Source organism: Ostrinia furnacalis, unplaced genomic scaffold, assembly GCF_004193835.3.
Source record: "Ostrinia furnacalis isolate ACB-3 unplaced genomic scaffold, ASM419383v2 OfSCF6844, whole genome shotgun sequence".
In the NCBI taxonomy this organism is placed as follows: domain Eukaryota; kingdom Metazoa; phylum Arthropoda; class Insecta; order Lepidoptera; family Crambidae; genus Ostrinia; species Ostrinia furnacalis.
In genome coordinates, this window is record NW_021137083.1 from 461,491 (window position 1) to 486,252 (window position 24,762).

General features: G+C 35.7%; 1 protein-coding gene across 3 annotated transcripts in view; it reads right to left on the reverse strand.

The window, feature by feature from the left end:
* Window positions 1-21,238, reverse strand: part of LOC114362863 (uncharacterized) — a 127,587-nt gene extending 106,349 nt beyond the window's left edge. For 2 of the 3 annotated variants that reach the window (XM_028318426.1, XM_028318424.1), the window contains exons 1-7: window positions 21,057-21,238; window positions 20,109-20,660; window positions 19,479-19,776; window positions 19,281-19,320; window positions 17,941-18,175; window positions 16,045-16,135; window positions 5,202-5,259 (exon numbers count right to left, since the gene is read on the reverse strand). In XM_028318426.1, coding sequence (XP_028174227.1) covers window positions 5,202-5,259; window positions 16,045-16,135; window positions 17,941-18,175; window positions 19,281-19,320; window positions 19,479-19,776; window positions 20,109-20,593 — 1,207 coding nt within the window. In that variant the 5' untranslated portion in view covers window positions 20,594-20,660; window positions 21,057-21,238. Of the gene's footprint in view, window positions 1-5,201; window positions 5,260-16,044; window positions 16,136-17,940; window positions 18,176-19,280; window positions 19,321-19,478; window positions 19,777-20,108; window positions 20,661-20,879; window positions 20,976-21,056 lie in introns of those variants that run through there. The other variant, XM_028318425.1, reaches the window with a different exon arrangement.
* Window positions 21,239-24,762: the final 3,524 nt, after the last annotated feature.

The window sequence follows — 24,762 nt, forward strand, 5'->3', positions numbered from 1 at the left end:
ACTAAGAGGGTGAAGCGAAAAGTGAGTCTTAGCCTCTGAAAGTAAAATCTCCACTCCGTTCTGCACGGCCTTTCGTCAATCATTTATTTTATAAAAAATCGAAGTTGTTTCATTATAAAATACAAAAAATCGCCAACCCTGAACACAAGTAGGCAGGGATGAGTCGTCATAGATACCAACTAGATCCCATTGAACGGGTTTACCTTCATCCGATATTGTGTGCTAAATAGTTTATTCTGAAAACTCGCCTCGGGTCCCTTTGGATAGAAATCTTATTTTATTTTTAGGTGCCTTTGAAAAGCAGCAGACTGTACAATACACACTTTTGCTGTACAATTGGAATGTGCTATCCGTACCAAACATAAATTGCGTTACAAATTCGCAGAGAATATTANTAATATTATTTAAGAAATATTTCTTTGAAAATATTCATTCGATTTTAACCGACTTCAACAAAAGCAGGAGGTTATAGTAGACAATATTTCTGACAAAAGATCTGTAATTTGTGAAAACACTACACACCAATTATAAAAATTTTCATTATGATTATGCACTACGTAGTTACCTACCTACTTGAATATAAGCAGTAAAATCTAATTTCAAGTTGACACCCACCACTGATCAACTAAAATACTTTTTAATCTATCAAATTATTTCTGAACTCTGATCAACTGAATTTTTTTCATGTTTCAAAAAGAAACAAAACATTAACTAAGAAGTCAACTGATCAAAATAATATTAATATTTTCAAAGATCAAAGATTCAAAGATTGAAAAAAAATTATGCAATTAAAGTATTCATATTAGTCCTATCATGACAGTCATAACAGAAAATAAAGATGACAAGGTAAATATATTTCACAACAAACAAACACTTCTCAAGTAGCCATTAAGCCCAACAAAAATAACAGAAAGAAAAATATAATATCATTACTAATTAGTTGAAACTCGAACTGGTCAATTATTGAGCGTTAACGAGCGCCCACGATGTCCGGTTAGTATTTCACTCCGATTGAGATAAATGATTTTATTGCGATAATAATGAATAACGAGGTAATACCTACTCGTCGAAAAATCTGCAGATAATTATATGCTACATAATTAACAAAAGTATTGAGAACTAGCTGACCCGGCGAACATTGCACCACTTGTGTTACAGAAAGAATGTAAGATTCTAATGATGAATTATTTTTTTTAAATCGGTCCAGTAGTTTGGAACCTATTTAATACAAACAAACAATCAAATCTTTCCTCTTTATAATATTAGTGTAGACTAGTTTCAGCCTGCGACTTAGTTCAAATGAATTTTAATTTACCTACGACAAAAAGTTTTTATAGTTCTTACCGCCGTGGTAAACATGGAGTCATTGAGGCACCCCATTCCACTAAAGAAAAGTTGTTTTTAAGATTACCAAAACACGTTTCTTTTTATTTTAATTCTAGCAATGAAACCACAGTTTCAGATTATATCATTTATACCGCGATCAAAAAGGGAGTCCTCATTCCACCAATGAAGGGTTGATTTTTAAAAGTACTATAAAAGTACGTTTCTTGTACGTACGTCAATGAGTAACCAAAGTTCAAGTAAATCCATACAAACGTTATTATTACCCTTTTAGCCCCTTCAAAGATATTTTTAAATGTAAAAAGTGTTTTGTTAATTACACACACAAAAGCATTCCAAAAATTGCTAATAAAAATTGCTTTTCATCGCATTGTCTAAAAATCTGAGCTTCCTAAAAAATCCAAGAGAGTGAATAAGAATAGTCCAGACTTTTCTTTTTTTTGGCATCCATGTCATTAGCAATAATGATTCATATAAACAAAATAATTGATATATAAAAATGTTTTTCTATGTATATTATTCGCGATCGGGCTAAGAACGACGCCCACGCTAAACGTGTGGGCCGCTAGCCCGCCACCACCCTTCCGTCGCCATAGGAGACACCCAAAGGAAAAAATAGTGATTATTACTCATTTATCGAGACGTTATTATATTTATAACAATACGTCGCGACACGAGAAAACAATCACCCGACATCCGACACCCGCATCACTAAGGACCAGAGCAGACTAGCTACTTAGCATCGCGTCGGCGATCGGCAATTTTGCGACTGTATCGATGCAGCATCGCGATTTCGCAACTTCATACGTTCGGACCCGGTATCGGAATCGCGCTTATTAGTGATTCTGTCGCTGCGTCGAGCTTCCAAAAAGCGACTATACTTATGGCCGCGTTAGGCGTTTTTAAATGTGTATGGAATTTATATGGTCGCTGCATTCAGCTTCTAAAAAGCGGCTAAATCTCCGATCGCTGATATTAAAGTAGCACGTGTGCTCTGGCTCTAATGGGCGCGACATCATTAATACGGTCACTTGGATATCGAGTTACACAAACAATGGATGTTTGTGTCTTATTCTCCATAATAATAACCGAGAAAATATGATGAAGCTATTGTATCGGAAAAATAATGAGGGGAAATGGGCAAATAATTAGCTGTATGGATATAGATAATATGTTGTATGGTGTGAAGATAAGGTGTTGGTGTGATCCAATATTATCTTATCACTATGGCTTTAATGCAAAGCAACAAAAAATCGTTGGTTATGGTAGCAAAATTAATTTGGCGTAATATCTATCTAAATAATTTTTCTCAAACATATCTTATTTTTTTTACCTACCTGCCTACCTATTCATATCCAAAATATTCTAGAAAAATAAATTAATATGGCGACCATTTATTTTGTGCTTAAAACCCGTGTCAGCCAACAAACATGTTAAAGGTCACTTCTAACATTATTTACTGCGACACAAAAACCTCAAGAAATGTGTCGGGAATGTTATCGCAAATTTTGTTGATAACAAATCCCCCGAATTCTATGTTAGGTCGGCAGAGCGTTAACATAAGTTTACTGTCAACACGATTAAGGGTACCTACGTCAACATTAGTGGTTCCTAGTGACACCACTCACATATCACACATTACGTGGACTTGGCTAGTTATAGGTATTGAAAGAATATTGGAAAAACGAAAATGAAAAAAAATGTCAGCTAGCAAGACAAAAAGATGGAACCCACACTAGGCATTGCCTTGTGCTGTGGAGGTAAAAAAAATCCTAATTTTCAATTATTTTCTCAACTTATTGCTTTATTCAATTGAAAACTGCTAGTTGAGAATATCAGAAAGGAACGAAATACAAAATGAAAAGAAGAAGCATAATCTAAATGCAAAAAATAATTTTCTGCATTCGATTTGTAGATGAAATTTTCTCTTTACCTCCACAAAGAGTGAAAATTGTTTTTCTATTAAATTTACTAGAAACAGCAAAAACAAGTTAATCCGTGCCCGTTCGAACTCTAACGAAGGGATTATAATACAGCATTACAAGAGTAAATTGAGATATCTTTTCCGCGAAGAGGGGATTGGAGAAAAAATTCAAAACAATCATCGTATTGAAGCAACTAAGCCAAGCCAAGTGCCGACGCTGAGCAAATAGGGAAAGAAACAAATTATCTCTATCGGACTAATTGTCGGCGGATCAAAGTGGGGGAGCGATGGGCAAATCCCGCCCGTTATGTTTTTTATATTATTTAATTTTTTTATTTTCAGCCAGGGAGTAAGGCGGGGTGAGGCCGCGGGCGCTACTCGCAATTATTGTTATTACAAAGAGATTGGCGCTGAGCCGGATCAAGAGTCGAGAATTTTTCACTGAATTCATTTCGACAGCAGGTAATTGCAGTAGCTATGTCGCAGGCAAATTGTATGATTCCGCATTTTACAAACGGCGTCGTCAATTCACAAACGCTCGCTGTTCTATGAAATGCCGAAGGCAAAATGTAAATTGCCTTGGCACTTTATAATATGCCAAAACATTTGATAGCCAATTCAATCGCTGTTTACAAAATGCCGCGGCAAATTGAAGTATTTAGTTCTTTTTCTCACCACGCGAGGCGCTGCTAATTAAAACAAGAAAAATGGCGTCGGATAGCGGTGTTGTGATACAGAAAACAGTGCAAATTCTACGTATTCAAAGGACTTTTCACAAAAAAAGACATTTATTATACTTAGTGAGTTAAGAAAATTTTACGATTCACAAATAGGAGCAGTGAAAAAGCTATGGAAAAATAAAATAGTTTTTGAGGTTATCCGGCACGTAAAACACGCTAAGGTGACAATGGTATCTGGTGCTCGGAGGACTGCTGCGGAATATATTGGTATAAAAAATATTTTGTTATGTCTTCTAGACTTCTTCTTGGTATAATTAAAATGTTATATATCTTGGTATAATTATAATGTGATAAGTCTTACTTATCTAAAGGACTGACTATCGAAACTTATTTAATGTCATATTTTTATGTACCTACCTATAGGTACGTCAATAGTTTAAATTAGTCTAGTGTTGTTTTTGTTACGAAAATATTTCAATTACTTTAGGAGTAGAAGTATTTTAGGTTTGTCTTACTTGAATGGATACCTACCTGATTTCTGAAATTATGTCTGATTGGTCCAACATGTGTTTTATGATGGTCACCCTATTGCAACAATCATAGTCGAAATTTTATCAATTGACCGAGTTGCCAATTTGCCTTCGGCATTTCATAGAACAGCGAGCGTTTGTAAATTGACGACGCCGTTTGTAAAATGCGGAATCATACAATTTGCCTGCGACAGCTACACCATATTTACGGTTTGTGGTGGGAAACGGTGAAACTGCGATTCTCAAAGTGTTTCGTGGGTTTGTAACGCGAGGGGTCTGCCAAAAAGACATCAATCGCAATGTATTGTCACAATTAATAGCAAAATATGGCAACTCGCGGAGTAATAATTCAATTTTAAAATGTGATCAAAACCTATCATCTTAATATCGTTGTCGTTATTTTTTCTCGTTTGCGAACATCTCCTCAAAAACTTTGATCAAAAGTTTTCTGAATACATCCGTGTTCTTTAAAATACTTGATTATTTATTTTCATATTTTCTCTGCAGAACTAACAATAAATCAGTTTTTTAAATTATTTTATGGCCATATTATTAACCTTTACAATACAGCCCCCAAACTAAAGATTGAGAACCACCGCATTAGAACAATCTGCCGCGCTCCACTCTTCATAGGAAGTGAGGGATTACCGGGGGAATGGAAGCCGCGAAATTGGTGTAAACTAAAATAAAATAAAGAAACAATTGAAACAAAGCAACACTCACCAATGAACACGAAAATCTGGTGATGGGCGTAGCGCAGCAACATAGAGATTGAGACAGTCTGTAACAAAACACAATAATATGTAAGTAAGGTAAGTAGATGCAAGATAAAGGTCATAGCAGACATACTCGGAAAGGGATCAACACCGTATCGCCTTTTGCGAGCTGTCACCGCCTTTCGCGCGCTGTCGCGATCTGTCACGGTGCAGATAAGTGTGCGTTAAAGACTAAAGTATGGAGTTTCATACGAAGAATACTGACCACCTCGAGTTGATACGGTTACGATCCCTTTCCAGGTTGATAAATGTGCTACGGCCTTAAGGTGATGCCTTGCGAATATTGGGCGTTTTAAAGAAGCGCAGAATTAGTTTTAATCGTACTTTTCTTATTACTTATGTTCTTATTTTGAAATATGTCATAGTTGACTAATAAATCTAGTGTCTGGTCGAAGCCGAAACATTCTCGATAGAAAAAAAAATCCAAAGATGACCCTTCTATTACTCGGTTTTTCGTTTTATAAGCAGATAGGCTAATATTTCAATACCAAATTTTGTATATTGGTAAGGTAATAACATATTCTAAGTACTGGTCGAGTTATTTTCTTTAAATAGTGTTTGGTTTTTCAATAAATACATGATTTCCGATTTTTGTCGCTTACGTTATTTTATTCCGCGCCGCGCGCTCTATTGCTGTCCCTTTCCTCGCACTGAGAAATCATATTTCTATCCCTCTGTGTGCGAGGCATTCAGTCGGAAAACTTTTACGAGGTAGCGCCTTAAGTATGATTACATTGACATTGCTTTTACATATTATGACGAGCGTGATTTGGATGAGACAATGAACACCTTAAACTCAGTCTTTTTTTTCTTTATAGTTGTACAACTAATCGTGCCGTAATGATGTAGGTATCAGACAAAATTATCATAATAAGTAACACATGTAGTGGCAGGTAAATACTTATGAATTAAAAATATACTTCGTAATTATAAATACGCTTTTATTTTATTAACAACTACATCGTCTGCTCGTTTGCCTCCTATCACATAAAAAAAAAAATCCAATTCNTCCAATTCGGTTCGGTCAAGTCGGGTTCGATTCCCACCTTAGGCAGTACGATTTTATCAAGTTATTTTAGAAACCAGATGTTAAGAAACTTATCAATATTTTGATGATAATAGATAGATTTTTAATGCCAGTATAATACCACATCTCACTGCTAATTATGCCGTTGAAATTCTGTACATTTTGGAACAAAATAATTCTGAGCATCATAATTTTGTCTAGCAGTGAATGTCTTTGGTTGTAACCAACGAACGAATACCTAAGAAAACAGACATATCGCGATTCAAGTCGTTCAGCAACACGCATTACCCACAAACCGAACGTCCAATTGGAAATTCCTTCACCTTTCTGCATAAGGTTGGGTACATACAGCCGATCGCAGTTTACTTAAATGGATTCAATCTGCACTAAGCGCTTCGTTAATGAAATTCAATCGAGGGAGGAGGCCGCGGGGAGCAAATGATGTGGCGAAAAGATTGATAGAGGCGAGGGACTGCCACCTATGTACACCCCGCTCAAATTGTATGGAACTTGAAAACACTATTCATTTCGGTCAGTTGTATTAGTTTTCTACGGTTGTGTGAGTTATATAAGATTAATTATCTTAGGCATTGTAGTTACAATAATATAATAATTTCACTAAATACATGAGAACCACTTTGATTTAGAGAGTCACAAATTGTCAACATTCAATATACAATTTCAAATAAGCGATTTTGTTAGCCAATTTTTCGTCAGTAAATATTTGCATGCCTGCTACTGGTGCGGTAATATTTTGAATTTCATGAAAAACCGGAAACGCATTTATTATATTTTAAAATAATATTGCTGAAAAACTACACCTAAAATTGTTGTTTAAAGTAAATGTCACTGATACATTTGGGAATATTTGTAAAAGCCGCAAAGGGAGCGAACCTCTTTTTATAAAATTATACAGAAGAACAAAAAACTACATAGTGCCCGAAGCATAGAGCATTTTTGTATACTTCTAACTAAATTTTTGACCGTTTATAGGATGTTCGCCCCTTTACGGCGTTGGCGACGAATTGATACGTAGGTGAATCTATAGAGTATTCAATTTTATCCATAGATTCATTAATTACGCAGAGGCGGTCTAAACGACCGTTTTCACTTATAAAATAGTCATATGGTTCTCCCACCCCATTATGCGATCAAGTCGCCTTAATATTAACGATCGATATGGCCACCGCTCTAGTTTACGGCAACCGTAAAAACTAACAGCTTCCAGCGTCCGGATTAAGTCCGGCCCATTGATGTCCGGACCGGGCACGGTCCGTCGCGTCGCGTGCCGTCCGGCTCGACCGAAATAGTCGGACGTGGAACATTTTGTTGATATAAAAAATCGGACAAATAACAGTTGGACTAGTGTAGGGATTTCCGCCCACTCATCATTAACGATAAATAAATAAATAAAAATAAACAAAGCAAATAAACATTATCTCTATGCTTCAATATTTGCAATTAGGCTTTTTGACAGAGATTGTAAAGAGGGAAGAGAAAAAAATTCTTACTTTTTAAAATTTTATCGAAATTTCAGATTTCATGAATAGAAATTCGTCGCTTGTGCCAAAACCATTTTTTAATTAGAGCATACTTTATTAGCAATTCTCGGCTTATCAGAGCCTCTAAAATAAATCCGAGACTGGCGAACCATACATAGTAATATGTGGTTTAAATTGGATATTAGACCAAACACTATAGTTACAAAAAGCACTTATTGAAAGCCTATATCTAGATCCATGATATACTCGTAGTTACTACAGATTTTTAATGTAGGCGCGTAGCGTTTACTACGACCACTATAAGGGCCGCATTACTTCTAAAACGACGCTCAACAACACCAAAGAAAAAGAAAAGATGCGGGCCTATGACTGATGTAGGTATCCATACCCAGACTTGAATTTGTCATTTTGAATCGGGTTTTGAATTTCTTTTTACATATTGCTAAAATCTTGTTACTGTACGTACAGGTACAGTTACAGATCGCCGTTACACGCAGCTTAATAGTTTACACATATTTCGGGCGAACTGCAAACAGCGCGAAAGGAGAGTTAAGTCCGATGCTCAAGGGCTTACGCCGGCTTTGGCTTTTAACTGGCGATAGTAGAGCAGAATAGATAATAGCTTAACAGCGTACTATTCTAACGATCGGACTGCAGGATTAGGCGAAATATTGTTTCTAACACCGACGATAATAGTATCAAAATCCTATTGATTTTACAACAAACTTAAGTAGGTACTTATTAAGAAAGTAGCGTATTTCGCAGCTTTATAACTTGGCGCTGCGCCAGTAAACGAGTGTTTCAATACGTGTATCATTTGCTATCCCAAGTTCACGGCAGCACCCCCAGCCGTGACAGTTGTCTCGTAGTACATAATTATGTTCTTGTATACCATGCAGAATCACAAAGAATTTGATACTCATAGAATATTTCCTGCGCTAAATATCATGTCATGAAAAACATGCTAGTGGCGTAGACATTACGACAGTCTCGTGTCTTGTGTGTGTATTCATCTAAAACCCCGATCACACTAGCCTTAACTTAACGATGAGCTTTCCTCTGGCGACCTTTACATACCGTGGCCGATGGGCTTTCCTCCAACGTACCCAAAACGTGGCTGCCGAACGATGCGTTATTACACGCGATTAAAACCGCTTTTACATTATGAAACTAGCAAACTAACCTAACCTGCCGTCCCGAGGCAGTACCTAATTAATTAGGTATAGACCATACCTAATTAATTACCTACCACCATACCGTATGGTGGACAGGCCATTTTCTCCAGTCAAAAAAAGGTTAAGAGGTTCCCAGTAAAAAAGTAAATCTGTGCTGCACAACAGTGGCTTTAAGACTACAGTTCGAGATTGAACATTTCGTACAGAAAATACTCCGTGCTACGTTATCTACTTCCAATAATCCTCTTAATTAATGCTAATGGAATAATATGTTAGTCAAACCACCGGATTAATTCCTTTGTGTTGCGGAACAAAACATTTCACGTATTATTATAGATTTGAAGAGGCATTAATAAAATCGAAGCCATATCACGCAGTGATCGGAAATTTCATTATTGGCAGCTGCCATTTATTTCCAGTTAGTATTCGTAAGTAGATTTGTTACTATATTTAACAATATACTTACGTAGCAGTGACGTGTGTAGCTCATTTATGGAAATGTGTATTTATATGGGACCCCCTAAAGTAGAACGGTCAAAACTAAATCGAAACGAAAGGTTAATTATAACAAAAATCCACTCAAATAATTTTTGACTCCGTCTTTTACATTACAAATATTAATTAAACACGATTGCTATATTATTATAAGAAACAGAAACAATACCTAGATAGATATATCCTTGTATAAAACGAAAAGCATTCTTCCGTGAACATATCAATTAATAGGTATCGCATAGCGGTCCCTCGGCGAGCCACTAAAATCAGGACTCGGAGTTACAGTTATTGCTCTTTTACAGCCCTTTCAAACTTTATTACGGCACCGAATACCACCTCTGACGGGCCAGACATACCGTTGTGTTTGTTTTACGAAACGAACGAAAAGTGCGCGGAAGAAATGCGCTTGTACGGTGTTTTAAATGCCTTAATGGCACTGGCTTTTATTTGAGATAGCGTTTTATTAATATGCTTATAAGATTTATTTATTATTCAATTATTATAGTCAGTAAACCGACTAGTCAATACCAGTTATGGTGTCATGAGCAGGAGCACTACATAATATAGTTACCAGTAGTTTTCACGTTATTCCAAATGTACGGTACATCAGACTTTACATTTTTGTTAAAAATCGCACTATTACACCAAAATAAGATTCTACCTACAGTATTAAGCTTGATGAATTAACTAAACTACTAAACTATTAATAATTTTTAGTTTTTCAAATCATTTGTTCTTTCAATAACATGGTAACCAACTAGTAGTAGTATGCATCAACAGTAATATTTGAGAATCTTATTTATTTATTTATTTTATTTTTCTTTATTCAGAAAACCACAGCTCTTTATAATAATAATACAATCTTTGAAAAATAACTACGCCTATCTTCATTCCCCGAATTTTTAGTTTTCCTTTCATATCAGGCGTATTTCTGTCATATTAATTTAACTTTTCCACTGAAAATTGGTTTCCACCAAATCCTATTCACATACTGCGAATTGCAACACACGGCTACATGAATATTGATAGTGGCAGGCTCAGCTCCGATACATGTCACCGACTAATCCCATAGCCCGGTGTCAGTCGCTGTAGGAATCGCATTAATCAATTGTCAAACTACTAACGGATCACATATCTCCGATTTCATGTGCTCTAGCTATAGGTAGGTTGCCTAATTCGATTGCCTGACAGCTTGGGCTTGATGGTAGCAAATTTATAGGTTTGAATATGGTTTTTGGATGATGTTAGCGATACTTTTACAGACAGAACAGACTTTTCAGAGATATAAAAATGGTAGACTAATAAAGGTAACAGCTGTCTGTAACTGATGGTTACATGGTTGAGTGGGTTATGAAACATAATATGCAATTTATTATGAGGCACAAAGATAATTATGTATCTAAATAAGTAAAATTATATGGTACTTAGTCACATATAAACAATTTTAGTGTGCGTTATGTATTTTGTTCTACCTAGCCACTAATCTTCCAATCATTCACTAACTTTACTGCATTCAAAGAAATTGATACTCATTTATACCTACATTGAAACAAAGAACAGTTTCGAAATCATTCATAATTTATAAGACATGACCTCTCTTTCTCTCTACATCGAATTGTTTTTCACAAACCAAGATTTATATTAATCTCTTTATCTGATTATGGCAACACAAACATTTAGACACGTGAGTAACCGGCATCGATCAAGCCTTAGGCATTGTGAGCTTCCAGCTACTTGATAAACCACCACGACTACTTAAGCAAGCTTCTTCAACGTTATTTGTAGGAATTAATTACTAATATCTATTAATTAGTCTGAGCCAACCAGACTCCTGCCTGAGAATCAGGGCCTTAACATCTAATAATCGTCCAGGCGCAAGTGAACGCCGAAATTTTCCAAATATTCCGGAAAAGAAAGAGACAAATACACACAATAAATCATTTTAAAAAAACCTTGTTGCTTCAATTTAGAAGAATTTCATATTTTTGTTTCAGTTTAGAAGTTCTAGACTCACTGTAAAATGTTTAATGATATTAAAATAAATCATTACAAACCACATTTTTATTAATCAATTACGATGTTGTAGACTTTTATCAATTACAAAATCTAAGAAAAGACTTAAAAAGTACTAAACTATTACTGAAATCAAATTGACAAAAAATGACCATTTTTGACAGTTTATGACAAGTTTTTGACAGTTTTTGACCGTAAATGACGGTCAGTCAAATTCAGATTCTGACCTTTTTCTTTAGTAATCAAGTAAGACGATGTTAATAAAAATAACTCCAAGATTTGAGTTGTTCTCGAAATTCTGAGAAATAATAATATTTTTTACTACATACAAAGTTAATAATTTAATATTATTTCATGTAGAAAAAGTCAACATTACCAATTTGGGGCTTCCAGGAACCTAAAATAGGTAGGTACCTACTGTTGTTGCGACGCCGGCAAAAACATAGATCTCAGTCTAGTTAAATATTTTAAAAACAACAGATACTTTAACAAGTATGTCGTACATATAAAATAAGTAAGTTATAGTATTTTTAAGGAAATTATTATTTGTAGTTAAAATAAATAATCATCTTCTAATAATATTCCACTACTATTTTATGGGTTCGAATAATTAATTAATCAGCGCCATCTCTATGTTATTTTAAGAACCCATCTCCAAAAGCATACTTGAGAAGTTGCTTTTTTAAGTAATACGGAAGGTTCTACTACTCGTCGCTAGATGGCGGGCAGTCTTAATCAAAACGAAGTTTGTGGTGAAAAAGTTTTGTATTTTTTCTACCCGGCGCTAGATGGCGGTAAATAGCCCTTTTAAAAATAATGCAAATACAAAAAAAAAATGCAAAAACATAATGCCTGCAATCAAATTAAACAATAATCTGCCCTCTACTTACTAAAGTCATGTTTTTGTCAGGTCTAGGATTTGCACAAATAAAGCGATAAATAAATTATCATAAAGTAGCGGTTCTTTAATTTATTCAGACACTAGAAACTGGTTTTTATATCCCGTTTTTAACATGATGCGTGTGTTCAATGTTCATAGTCCAATCGGAAAGGTTAATGACCATAAAGATGTTCAAATGGACACGCAAAAACCAAATTGCAGTAGAGCACGATTAAAATGAATTTTCATTTATTTTTTTAAATATTACGAAATTCAATTGAAGTCGCCAAATGAAGATTATTCTGAGGACTTGGAAGACTTTTTTCTTGAATAAAAATTTAAATAATAATCTACCAGTAATCTTCTCCATAGAGGGTGAATTTTATAAAATCCTTTGTTAGGGGATGCCTAAATCCTAATCTATTCAACGTAATTCTTTTAGTTGGTTGACTTATGTATTGGTGGACCAGATTAACTGGAATTTTAGAGCTAGAATGAAGTGCTTTTTAAAGAAGTTGTGACTATAAACTATTATTATCCCTACATAAATGTCTACCCAATTATTGCGTTTATACAAAGCCACACCCATAGTATCTAACGCCCATATTCACAAACGATGCTTGCTTAAGTGAAGCAGCAAATCGAACGCACACCATTGAATAGAGCTCTGTGATTGGTTCGTGTGTCACCCTGTGCGTACACTGTGAGACCTCATAGTAATGTTTGTGAAGTACTATGTCCCTAAGGTCTAAAATCCGTGGCATACTTACAAAGACGAGCATGATGAAGAAAGCTGCTACGTATGAGCTGCGTGCGGTCAGCATGGACACAAAGCGGTAGTGCTCCCCGGTGATCACGTTCCTACGACAGGAGAAGCCATGTTGAGATTGGTCTATTCCACTTTGATCACCTAGGTCAGGGGTCTTCAAACTACGGCCCGCGGGCCATATTCAGCCCGCCACTGGCGTCAATCTGGCCCGCGACAGTAATAGAAATGCAATAAAAGCCTGTTTGTATGGATGGGCAGAAAAATTAAAATTGTTATGGCCCTTGCAACATACCGAAAAAATTATTATGGCCCCGAGGCTTCACAGCACACACCAAGCGACACTGGTGTCCTTTGATCACCCATGGATAAGAAGTCCACTTTGATCACGTAGGTGATATTTTCTGTGGGTGATCAAAGGACAACAAAGTGACGGCTGGAATCAACTTTGATCACCTGGGTGATCAAATTCAAGTGATCAAAGTGGTATAAACCGGTAATTTGACATCTAAATGTCAGCGCACAAAGGCGGAAAGCGCGGGAAAGCGGTCGCGATCCGGGACGATATTTTTTGGAATGTTCTAGTTTGTATAAAATCAGTCACATAGAAAGTGGACGCCTCCCGGCACGATACGCGTCCACCACTTCGCACTGGATCGCTTCTCCGCTCTTCCCACCCTTGTGTACGCTGACTTTGATTCTATTTGTAATTGGCACAGACACGTGTAAAGATGTGTACACACATGTATGTAAATATTTTAGGAACAGTTTTTGCAGAGATAAATAAAATTTAAATTAAACTGATAAAGAGCAAAAAATAATCTTTGCATTATGCACAAAACTGTCACACAAATGTCAAGGGCAAAACATTCAAATTAGTTTTGCACAAATATTTGCAAATGACTTCCCACACTAGTTTTTGTGCATCTTCAAAAACATCTTGACACTCGTCTGTGACCGGTATAGTAAGTAAATGCTAATTACACTTAAAAATTACATGAAACATGTTATTTACATTGATACTTTAAATGATGTGATATCTAAATTGTTTAACTTACCATCCGAATCTACGCTAAAATTTTATGTTTTTACTTTATTTTATTGCAGTAAATTTTCTCAGTTATAAATATCTAATTATTTGTTATTTGTAGCTATTTAAGCTGGATATTAGTTACAACTGATCAAGATTACCAGTCAACCAATCAGCATACAGTGTCATGCTCTAAGAAAGAACCCAGAACATAACATTTTTGAAACTATTCTTTTTTCAAAGAATATTACCAATTTGTAAATACAAATTACTAATAATTTAACCCCTCGTGGTAAGCTAATTAAGCTTGTGTTGCGAGTGGGTTCATCACATTAGTCGAGCGGTGGCAGGGTTCGAACTCGCGTTCCTAGGATCACGGGTTGCCAGTCTGGGGGCGCAGTGTGAGTTTACGTCAAACGCATTCGATGTCGACTGCGTAGTAAAGTGACATTAAATGTATGACGGATTGAACAGCGCCCCTAACGGGACTATTCCCACCTCTCGTTCCCACCACTGCAACCAGTGGCGGCGTAGCANTATAAAATAAGTTTTGATTTTGAATAATTTATGGGTTCGAATAATTAATTAATCAGCGCCATCTCTATGTTATTTTAAGAACCCATCTCCAAAAGCAAACTTGAGAAGTTGCTTTTTTAAGTAATACGGAAGGTTCTACTACTCGTCGCTAGATGGCGGGCAAAGTCTTAATCAAAACGAAGTTTGTGGTGAAAAGGTTTTGTATTTTTTCTACCCGGCGCTAGATGGCGGTAAATAGCCATTTTAAAAATAATGCAAATAGAATACATAAAAAAATACAAAAACATAATGCTTGTAATCATATTAAACAATACTCTGCCCTCTACTTACTAAAGTCATGTTTTTGTCATGTCTACGATTTGCACAAATAAATCGATAAATAATCATAAAGTAGCGGTTCTTTAATTTATTCAGACACTAGAAACTGGTTTTTATATCCCGTTTTTAACATGATGAGTGTGTTAAATGTTCACAGTCTAAAGGTGAATGACCATAAAGATGTTCAAATGGACACGCAAAAATCAAATTACGGTAGAGCACGATTAAAATGATGTCACAAGACATAACAAAGTCTATTAATCTTTTCATTTATTTTTTTAAATATTACGAAATTCAATTGAAGTCGCCAAATGAAGATTATTCTGAGGACTTGGAAGACTTTTTTCTTGAAAAAAATAATTTAAATAATAATTAATAATCATAATCTACCAGTAATCTTCTCCATGGGGGGTGAATTTTATAAAATCCTTTCTTAGGGGACGCCTAGGTCCTAATAACTATTCAACGTAATTCTTTTAGTTGGTTGACTTATGTATTGGTGGACCAGATTAACTAGAATTTTAGAGCTAGAATGAAGTGTTTTTTAAAGAAGTTGTGACTATAAATTATTATTATTCCAACTAATATTATAAATGCGAAAGTAACTCTGTCTGTCTGTCTGTCTGTTACGCTTTCCCGCTTAAACCTCGCAACCGATTTTGATGAAATTTGGCATAGAGATAGTTTGAGTCCCGGGAAAGAACATAGGATAGTTTTTATCCCGGTTTTTGAAACAGGGACGCGCGCGATAAAGTTTTTCTGTGACAGACAAAATTCCACGCGGGCGAAGCCGCGGGCGGAAAGCTAGTCCCTACAAAAATGTCTACCCAATTATTGCGTTTATACAAAGCCACACCCATAGTATCTAACGCCCATATTCACAAACGATGCTCGCTTAAGTGAAGCAGCAAATCGAACGCACAGCATTAAATAGAGCTCTGTGATTGGTCCGTGTGTCACCCTGTGCGTCCACGCGCACTGTGGGACCTCATAGTGATGTTTGTGAAGTACTATGTCCTTAAGGTCTAAAATCCGTGGCATACTTACAAAGACGAGCATGATGAAGAAAGCTGCTACGTATGAGCTGCGTGCGGTCAGCATGGACACAAAGCGGTAGTGCTCCCCGGTGATCACGTTCCTACGACAGGAGAAGCCACGTTGAGATTGGTCTATTCCACTTTGATCACCTGGATTTGATCACCTAGGTCAGGGGTCTTCAAACTACGGCCCGCGGGCCATATCCAGCCCGCCTCTGGCATCAATCCGGCCAGCGACAGTAATAGAAATGCAATAAAAGCCTGTTTGTATGGATGGGCAGAAAAATTAAAATTGTTATGGCCCTTGCAACATACCGAAAAAAATATTAAATATCAGGGCTCGGAGACCCCTGACCTAGGTGATCAAAGTGGGACTCCAAGCGACTCTTCGGTGTCCTTTGATCACCCATGGATAAGAAGTCCACTTGATCACGTAGGTGATATTATCTGTGGGTGATCAAAGGACAACAAAGTGACGCCTGGAATCAACTTTGATCACCTGGGTGATCAAATCCAGGTGATCAAAGAGGAATACACCGGTAATTTAACATCTAAAGGTCAGCGCACACAGAGGCGGGAAGCGCTGGAAAGTGGTCGCGATCCGGGATGATATTTTTAGGAATATTTTAGTTTGTATAAAATCAAACACATAGAAAGTGGACGCCTCCCAGCGCTATGGGATCGCTTCGCCTCCCTTTCCAGCCTTGTGTGCGCTGACTTTGATTCTATTTGTAATTGGCACAGACACGTGTAAAAATGTGTACACACATGTATGTAAATATTTTTTGAATACTTATTGCATAGATATTGGACTTTTAAATGAAATTTAAATTAAACTGATAAAGAGCAAAAATAATATTTTCATATGCACAAAACTGTCACACAAATGTCAAGGGCAAAACATTCAAATTAGTTTTGCACAAATATTTGCAAATGACTTCCCACACATAGTTTTTGTGCATCTTCAAAAACATCTTGACACCGGTATAGTAAGTAAATGCTAACTACACTTAAAAATTACATGAAACATGTTATTTACATTGATACTTTAAACATTGTGATGTCTAAATTGTGTAACTAAACCATCCGAAACTATGCTCTATGTATTTACTTTATTTTATTGCAGTAAATTTTCTGTTATAATTATCTAATTATTTGTTATTTGTAGCTATTTAAGCTGGATATTAGTTACAACTGATCAAGATTACCAGTCAACCAATCAGCATACAGTGTCATGCTCTAAGAAAGAACCCAGAACATAACATTTTTGAAACTATTCTTTTTTCAAAGAATATTACCAATTTGTAAATACAAATTACTAATAATAATTTAACCCCTCGTGGTAAGCTAACGAGGGCTATCGTTTTTATACTTAGCAGTTGGCACCCCTGGCGATTGACAGGACTTTACTCTACAGTGGCGCCATCTTGATGAGTGCAAATGCGATAGTCCTCCTACCACTTTAGCGCTCACCAGTCGGCGCCACTGTCTTCGCTACTAGCAAGTGACAGGACCTTACTCTTCAGTGGCGCCAACTGGTGAGCGCTAAAACGATAGCCCTCATTAAGCTTGTGTTGCGAGTGGGTTCATCACATTAGTCGAGCGGCGGCAGGGTTCGAACTCGCGTTCCTAGGATCACGGGTTCCCAGTCTGGGGGCGTGTGAGTTTACGTCAAACGCATTCGATGTCGACTGCGTAGTAAAGTGGCATTAAATGTATGACGGATTGTACAGCGCCCCTAGCAGAAACTTTTAAGAACTAAAATCTTCATATATTTATAAAAAAAATTAACGCGCTCGCTATTAATGACGTTTGATGTAAGCTCACACTACGCCCTCTGCGTCGTGGCTTCTTTTAGCTTTCACATTTACAGTAGGAAAAGCGAACATTACATTCATTTTCTTACCTCAAATACCCTTTGTTATCCTCATTCTCAGCCAAAGTCTTTATAGAAGCCATCAGCAAGTCGTCGTATCCCAGAAACTCGTCAAGCACGAACCGCGAGAACGTATCGCCGAAGCATTTGTCCTCTTGAGGATCTAACGTAACGATTTTGACTGGGATCTTCAGTCTTAGTCTGGCACTAGGCGATAGACGTAGGAACCCGTATTCCAGGGAATATTCCAGAATGTAATCTTCATCTGAAACATAATAAAAGGCTCTTAGAATAGGTATTTTGTTTGAATCATAATACATTTTGTTATGAATTTTAAACTATACAGTATTGTAATCGAAATAAAGCAAAATATCAAACGCCCTGTCCATCTCAGTGTCATCTTCAATGTATTTAGTTTATACTAGCTTTAGCCCGCGGCTTCACTCGCGTTACATTTAGTTTGTCACAGATCGTCATAAATTATATCCTTTGTGTTATTCTGGGTTATAAACAATAATACTGTAAAGTTTCATCAAAATCCGTTCAGTAGTTTTTGGGTGAGAGTAACAAACATATTGACATCCAGACATCCATAACAAACTTTCGCATTTATAATATTAGTAAGATTATAGTGTTATTCATGTCTGTCAACTTTGTAGCATTGTACTGTTAGTCACAAGAAATAAATAATTTTTAGTGACTACTTTCAATTTGAAGCAATAATATCAAATCTGCATTATTGCATTTACCTATGGCTTAAAAACGTGACTTAAGTATACAATCTATCAAAATCATTACAGAGTGATTTTGCAAATTTTTAGAAGCTACTCAGAATCAGTAACATAATCGATTTACGTAAGGAAAAAGTTTTTTTTGTATATTATTTTAATTATTCCTATTCACTATTTAAAGCACGCGTGAATAATTTACTTCATGAAAATACGCACGCACGTCACGATAATATTTTCGTTACGGTTATCTGCAAAGTTTAATACGCGATAGCCTAGACATTAAGGCGACATTAATTTCGAAAAATACGCAAATTCGTAATATTCTATAGATCTTTATAATGGCACCATTATTCAATGTCACCCTGTATGCAACATTATCATTATAACAATAAATATGTTAAATAAATGGGCAATGCTTATCTATTGTTTGCATAAAAGTGTGATAACATGATGTTAATAGGTTCATAATCGTATGCTCTGGTACAGCGTCATAAGAATATTGCTGAGGGTCAGGGACCTAGGACAACGCTTGAAGGTTTTTTACAATGCCAAGTTATTTAAAACTGACTGACATAATACAACTTACAAACAATAGTAACCTTGTCTTAAATAAAGTGTACAAAAAATCATCACACTCACCTTTTGAAGATTCATTTGCAGCAGGAACTTCAAGACTTGTCTGTAAATAAAAATGTAAACAGATCAGTGATTATTATTAATTTTAAATTATCCTCCAAGCTCACACCTTAATTCAGTCATCAAGTCACTTGTCATTAAAATCTAATAGGTTGTGAACTCAAGTGTTTTGTAATAAATTTTTATTAATTTAATGCTCACCTTCATATATTTTTTCCCTTCTATTTCATCTACAAAGCTCATAAAGCCTTCCCATATGGAAGAAGATGGCTGCTCCAAGTCTTCCGTTGCAACAATTGTGGCATTCAAATCAACAGTATCATCAGTCGATATGAGATCCGGGCCTGTGTTTATGTAAGAAGTTTCGATCACTTGTCTGCTTTCTGTGTCGTCTTGACCTTCTTCGTGAACACGTGTAATATTGCCGTAATCTGTGCCATCTCTTATGTATTCATCTTCATTGGTGTCTTCATCAGCAGACGACTCAATCGTGATGAATCTGGAGATATAATATTTTAAAAAATAAGTAAATTAAAGGTAAATTATTTCAAAACATATAAATTCATTATATTGCTTAATTTTACTTTTAGTTTTACACACATAGTTAGTTAAACATACCATTTGTAACTTATAAACTACTTCTGGTTACTTTTGTAAATAAAATGAATAATATGAATAAATGTGTAGTAAAGAGCAAAAAATATTTACAAAAGTTTTTACAAACTTTGTATATTTTGAGTCTGTTGAAAGTAATCTCTAGAACTTCTGAATCAGTTTTGAAAAATCTTTCACCAGTTACATTAAATTAATGGTTTAACAAGAATAACATACCCTTCAGTTGTTAACATTCCAAGCATAGTAGTAATTTCTTCTTTGTCTTTTTTCAACCTTCGTTCCTTTGCATAGCTCTGTTCAATGGTATAGTCCTCGGAGGGGTTTCTCAAGATTTCCACTCGTAATATACCATCTCTAGGCCACGAGTCTTTCACATGATTCAAGCATGTTGTAGGCGTTCTAGAGAATGCTATGTGGATGTATGCAAGAACAAAGAAAGCGACTAGCGCTTTTAACAGCACAAGGAATTCAAAGAATCTCCGCACAGGCCTCGGAAATGTTCGAGCATAAGCTACAGCAAACTTAAAAAACAGTGCATGGAACAACCTCTCTCTCACGCTGAATAATGGGTTCTGATTCTGAAACCTACGATTATTTGGTGGAGGTTGGAGCATTGGTCCAACATGCACATGATTAACGTTATTCTCATTGTTTACTCCGGGTGGTGCATTATTTACAGCCTGTCCTCCGCCTGCGCTCATCTTTACTTCGCTATAGAACTAATCTAAATATTATAGATTTTAATATCATATGAGCATCTCACGACATCTGAAAGAGAAAGTATAAAAAATTAAATCCATACCCTCTTCTCTTTAACCTCTGAGAACTGTCACAGAGCCAAAGGACGCGAGTGCAAAGTTACGAAATAAGTGTTCGCAAATTAGCAGGCCTACACTAATTGTATTTGGTTAACTTTCAAGATCACTGAAACCTTCTAAATAGACGTCGACCTCCAATAATTAAAACTGACAATACAAGTTTACTTACGTGCAAATAAAACAATAAACATACACGTATCACAGACATTAATATGGCTACTTTAAATTAAGATTATGTTTATTAATTAGTGTACAAGGATAGGGGATAATAAGCAAATCATATTTTTCTTAGGTCAAAGAGTAAAAGTGCTAAACGCAATCGTCGACATGAAAGCAAAAATCTTACCCAAATGTCAAAAATATTTTAATCAGAACACCTTTATTCAAAGGTGCTGATTCACAAAAATATAATTCGTCTAACTACAACCTAAATATTACATCAATACTAAGCTAAGATTTTAATTTACTTTCTAGTAATTAATAAAATCGAGAGATAATAATAAAACTGAAACTGTCAAACCGAAACGTCACGCATCGACGTCAAAAAATAGTTTGACTTTTTACTTTTTTTTTTACTCATGACTTTTATCACAGCGCTGGCAATCTAATATTACGCCATAACTTAACGTTATTTGTGAATCGTTATTTGTAGAATAGTTGCCGACTTTACCAGATTTTGAGAGCTTTTGAGATTAGTAGGTCCAGCATGTATCTACTCATAATTTCAGGCGATGATAGTAAAAAAAAATTTTTCAATTTCGGTCCAGTTTTCTAGATACATAACTGCTGTCTACAAAATACAAAAAGAAATGATATTTGGGGGCACGGTAGTGCAACCGCCAAGTCGAGTAAAATTTTTCAATTTCGGTCCAGTTTTCTAGATACATAACTGCTGTCTACAAAATACAAAAAGAAATGAGATCCCATCAAAAACAATACTTGTCAAAAAAACGAGTTGCGAGACTTGGTTTTTTTGACAAGTATTGTTTTTGATGGGATCTACCTTTTAAGTTTATTACTCACTACTACTTAAGTACAAAAGCTTTTTAATATGGATTACAAAACTTACATGATTGTGATCTTTGATCTTAGTTAAGTAGATCAGTCAGTCTGAGGTATCTCTTACGCGACTCTCGTAACTTAAATTTATTTAATTTAGAGTTCATGAAGAACGTGAAGCGAGTGGATGGAAGGTAGCAACAAGATCTCTACTTTGAACATGGTAGATACTTTCTTGTACGGATGACAGCACCTCAATCAAGCTAAGCACTCAATACTCTCAGGAGTCTTATCCCGTTGTAATACAGGCTATTTTGCTATAAAAATGTATACCTAGTCTGATATGCTGTCGACTGTACCAAAATACTTAAGACAATATGGTTATGGCCCGTATTCACAAACGATACTTGCTTAAGTGAAGCAGCAAATCGAACGCACAGCGTTGAATAGAGCTCTGTGATCGGTTCGTGTGTCACCCTGTGCGTCCACGCGCACTGTGAGACCTCATAGTAATGTTTGTGAATAGGGGCGTATTAATTGATCAGAGAGAGATACTTACTTATTATTGTCTTTACTTCACAAGATCAAATGAGGGCTATTCAGTGGTACTAAGATAGATAAATATGCCCCTAGCTCAGAGAAGCATTTCCAAAAATTACTTCAAGTCCAACACACATTTTTTTTATAATCTCAATCAATGTTTATGAAATCCCACCATGTCCCATTAAGTAAGAAAATATATCTACCGGGAGTACCGGGACTCGCCTAGGTACTCGTATTTAGGTAGGTAGGTAAGTAGTTTATACCTACGAGTAATTCGAGTTCTTGTAAGTTTTGTTATTGTTTTAGTTATATTGTGCGAATTGTGCTACATAAGCCAGAAGCCATAATTTTACGCGTCATTTGCGACACAATGTGAGGATTTTAACGGCCCGGAGTGTTAAGAAAGCGTCGCCTGCGCACTGAACAATGCCCAACTGCACACAAAGCCATGCAGACAGTCTGATTGACGTTCTAAATTGTACTGCCTTGTGAAGATTTTTTCAAAGATTTCAATGCGATCATTCTCTGATGGATAATGTAGATGAGGAAAAAAAAACTATTGAGACGTGCAGGTTCTATACCTGCGCTTTAAGTTGCACGTGCCATTGTGGATCGTTACGGGCAGCAGGATTTTATTCATGTATTATATTTTATTTATTATACAATCCTTTTATCGATGTTAAATGTTCAAACCTTTCCTTACCTATGAAATGTCTTACTTATGAATATTGCTCTGGAAATGCCTAACATCTTTTTTAGTTTTCCATAACAATAATCACAGAATGTAGAGATGAAATAGATAAATGTCTCTTTTTTTCTGAACCACATCATTAAACATAATTAAATCAAATGCGTTATTTAATTTTCTAAGTAATTAACAGTTCTTAATTCAATTGCACATTAGTTTTTGAGATTGAGTTGTTTCCTTTTGGCTTTTTACTGGCCATAACTAACCCTTACTTTAACTGCTAAGATCACACCTCGCATACCTGCCGGAGCCTTGTTCTAGCTTCTTTTTTTATTAGAACGCAAAGGCCATTCCATCCGAGCCAGAGTTAGATTAAGTCCCGGAGATAAAGCGAGTAAAGTTAAATTACGGTGCGCTCAAGTTATAAATATTCAAAAAGCCGGTCGGGCAGTCGACTTCGAAAAAAATTGACGTCTCAATTATCGGCATGGGACGAGCGTGTACCTACCTCTCTTGATTTATATTGTTCTCACGTTTTTATTTCCTGTATGTTTCGTGTTCTCTGTGTAAAGGAAATCTTAATGGCGTAATATCGAAACGTTTTATTAAAATTATTTTGTAGGACAACATTTTTGGCGAGCAGTGAGGATGCAGTTAGTTTTTTACTTGGAAATGTAGAGTTGTAGGTATTCCTCTTTAAGTTCCTGACTGTTTCTTACAGATTGAGGGTATTATTGTTATGGCAAGGCGTACTGTTCAAGTTTTAAATAAAAAATAGATACCTATCTAGTAAGTAAAGTAAGCCTGTTTTAAAAGAGGCGTCACTTTGTGATGTAAGTAGATGTAAACTGTGTATTATCACGTTGTATGTTATGTTACGAATTTCGTATGCACTGTGGATCCAAATTAATAATGTTTTAAAGTATAACCACAGTATGCCAAACGCATCCTAATCAGTTTCGCGTACTTATTACAATAAAATAAATCATCCTGTCTATTCGTTGACAGCATAAACGTTTCTGACTAAGCCCGTTTCTGCGAATCCAAGCCCAAATAAATATCAGTAGGTAGTCAGAACTGTCGGGGATGTCATTAATAAAATAGAATTAACATAAACATACTTGTATTAGAATGTAAATCATGGTAACCGAAGCCAGTTCTATAAATCTTATTTTTATGTTTTGCCAGTTTAGATTTTAAACACATTTTCTAAACGTTTCTACATCAACGGAATATTAATGTATGAAAATGATGTACAGACACATGTTATCAGGCAAGGTATTTGCTGCAAAATATCATAACAACTTTATGTTAAATTTATTTGATGAATTCAATTTGATGAAGCTGAAGCTGAATAAGTTAATTACTTTCAGTGATGTAGTCTATGTGGTCATGATCAAAATCTTTGAANTTGATCAATCAATCGATCATGACAAAATCGTTGAAAAAAACAATATACGAGTAGGTACTCGAAGGAAAGTAGGTAATTTCCTCCGATAATAAAAATATTACCTACCATAATAGAGCCGACTCTACCATAACCAATACAGGCAGCAATAGTTCAGAATTGCTCCTAGGTAGGATTTAGATTTTTCTAAGCTAGTTATATAAGATTGTATCTGTTGTTATTACCTGTTTTATAGAATTTGGCCATGCATTTGCCTTAAACTTTATATGGAATGGATTCATGACAAAAAATCGCTATTCATGGTTTGTGCATGGCATCATTTTTCACGATGACATGCACTTGTTTGAGTAGGTCTTTATTCATTTTTATTGAATAATAGGACTAAGAAATCCGTGCATGTGTAGGTATTATAAA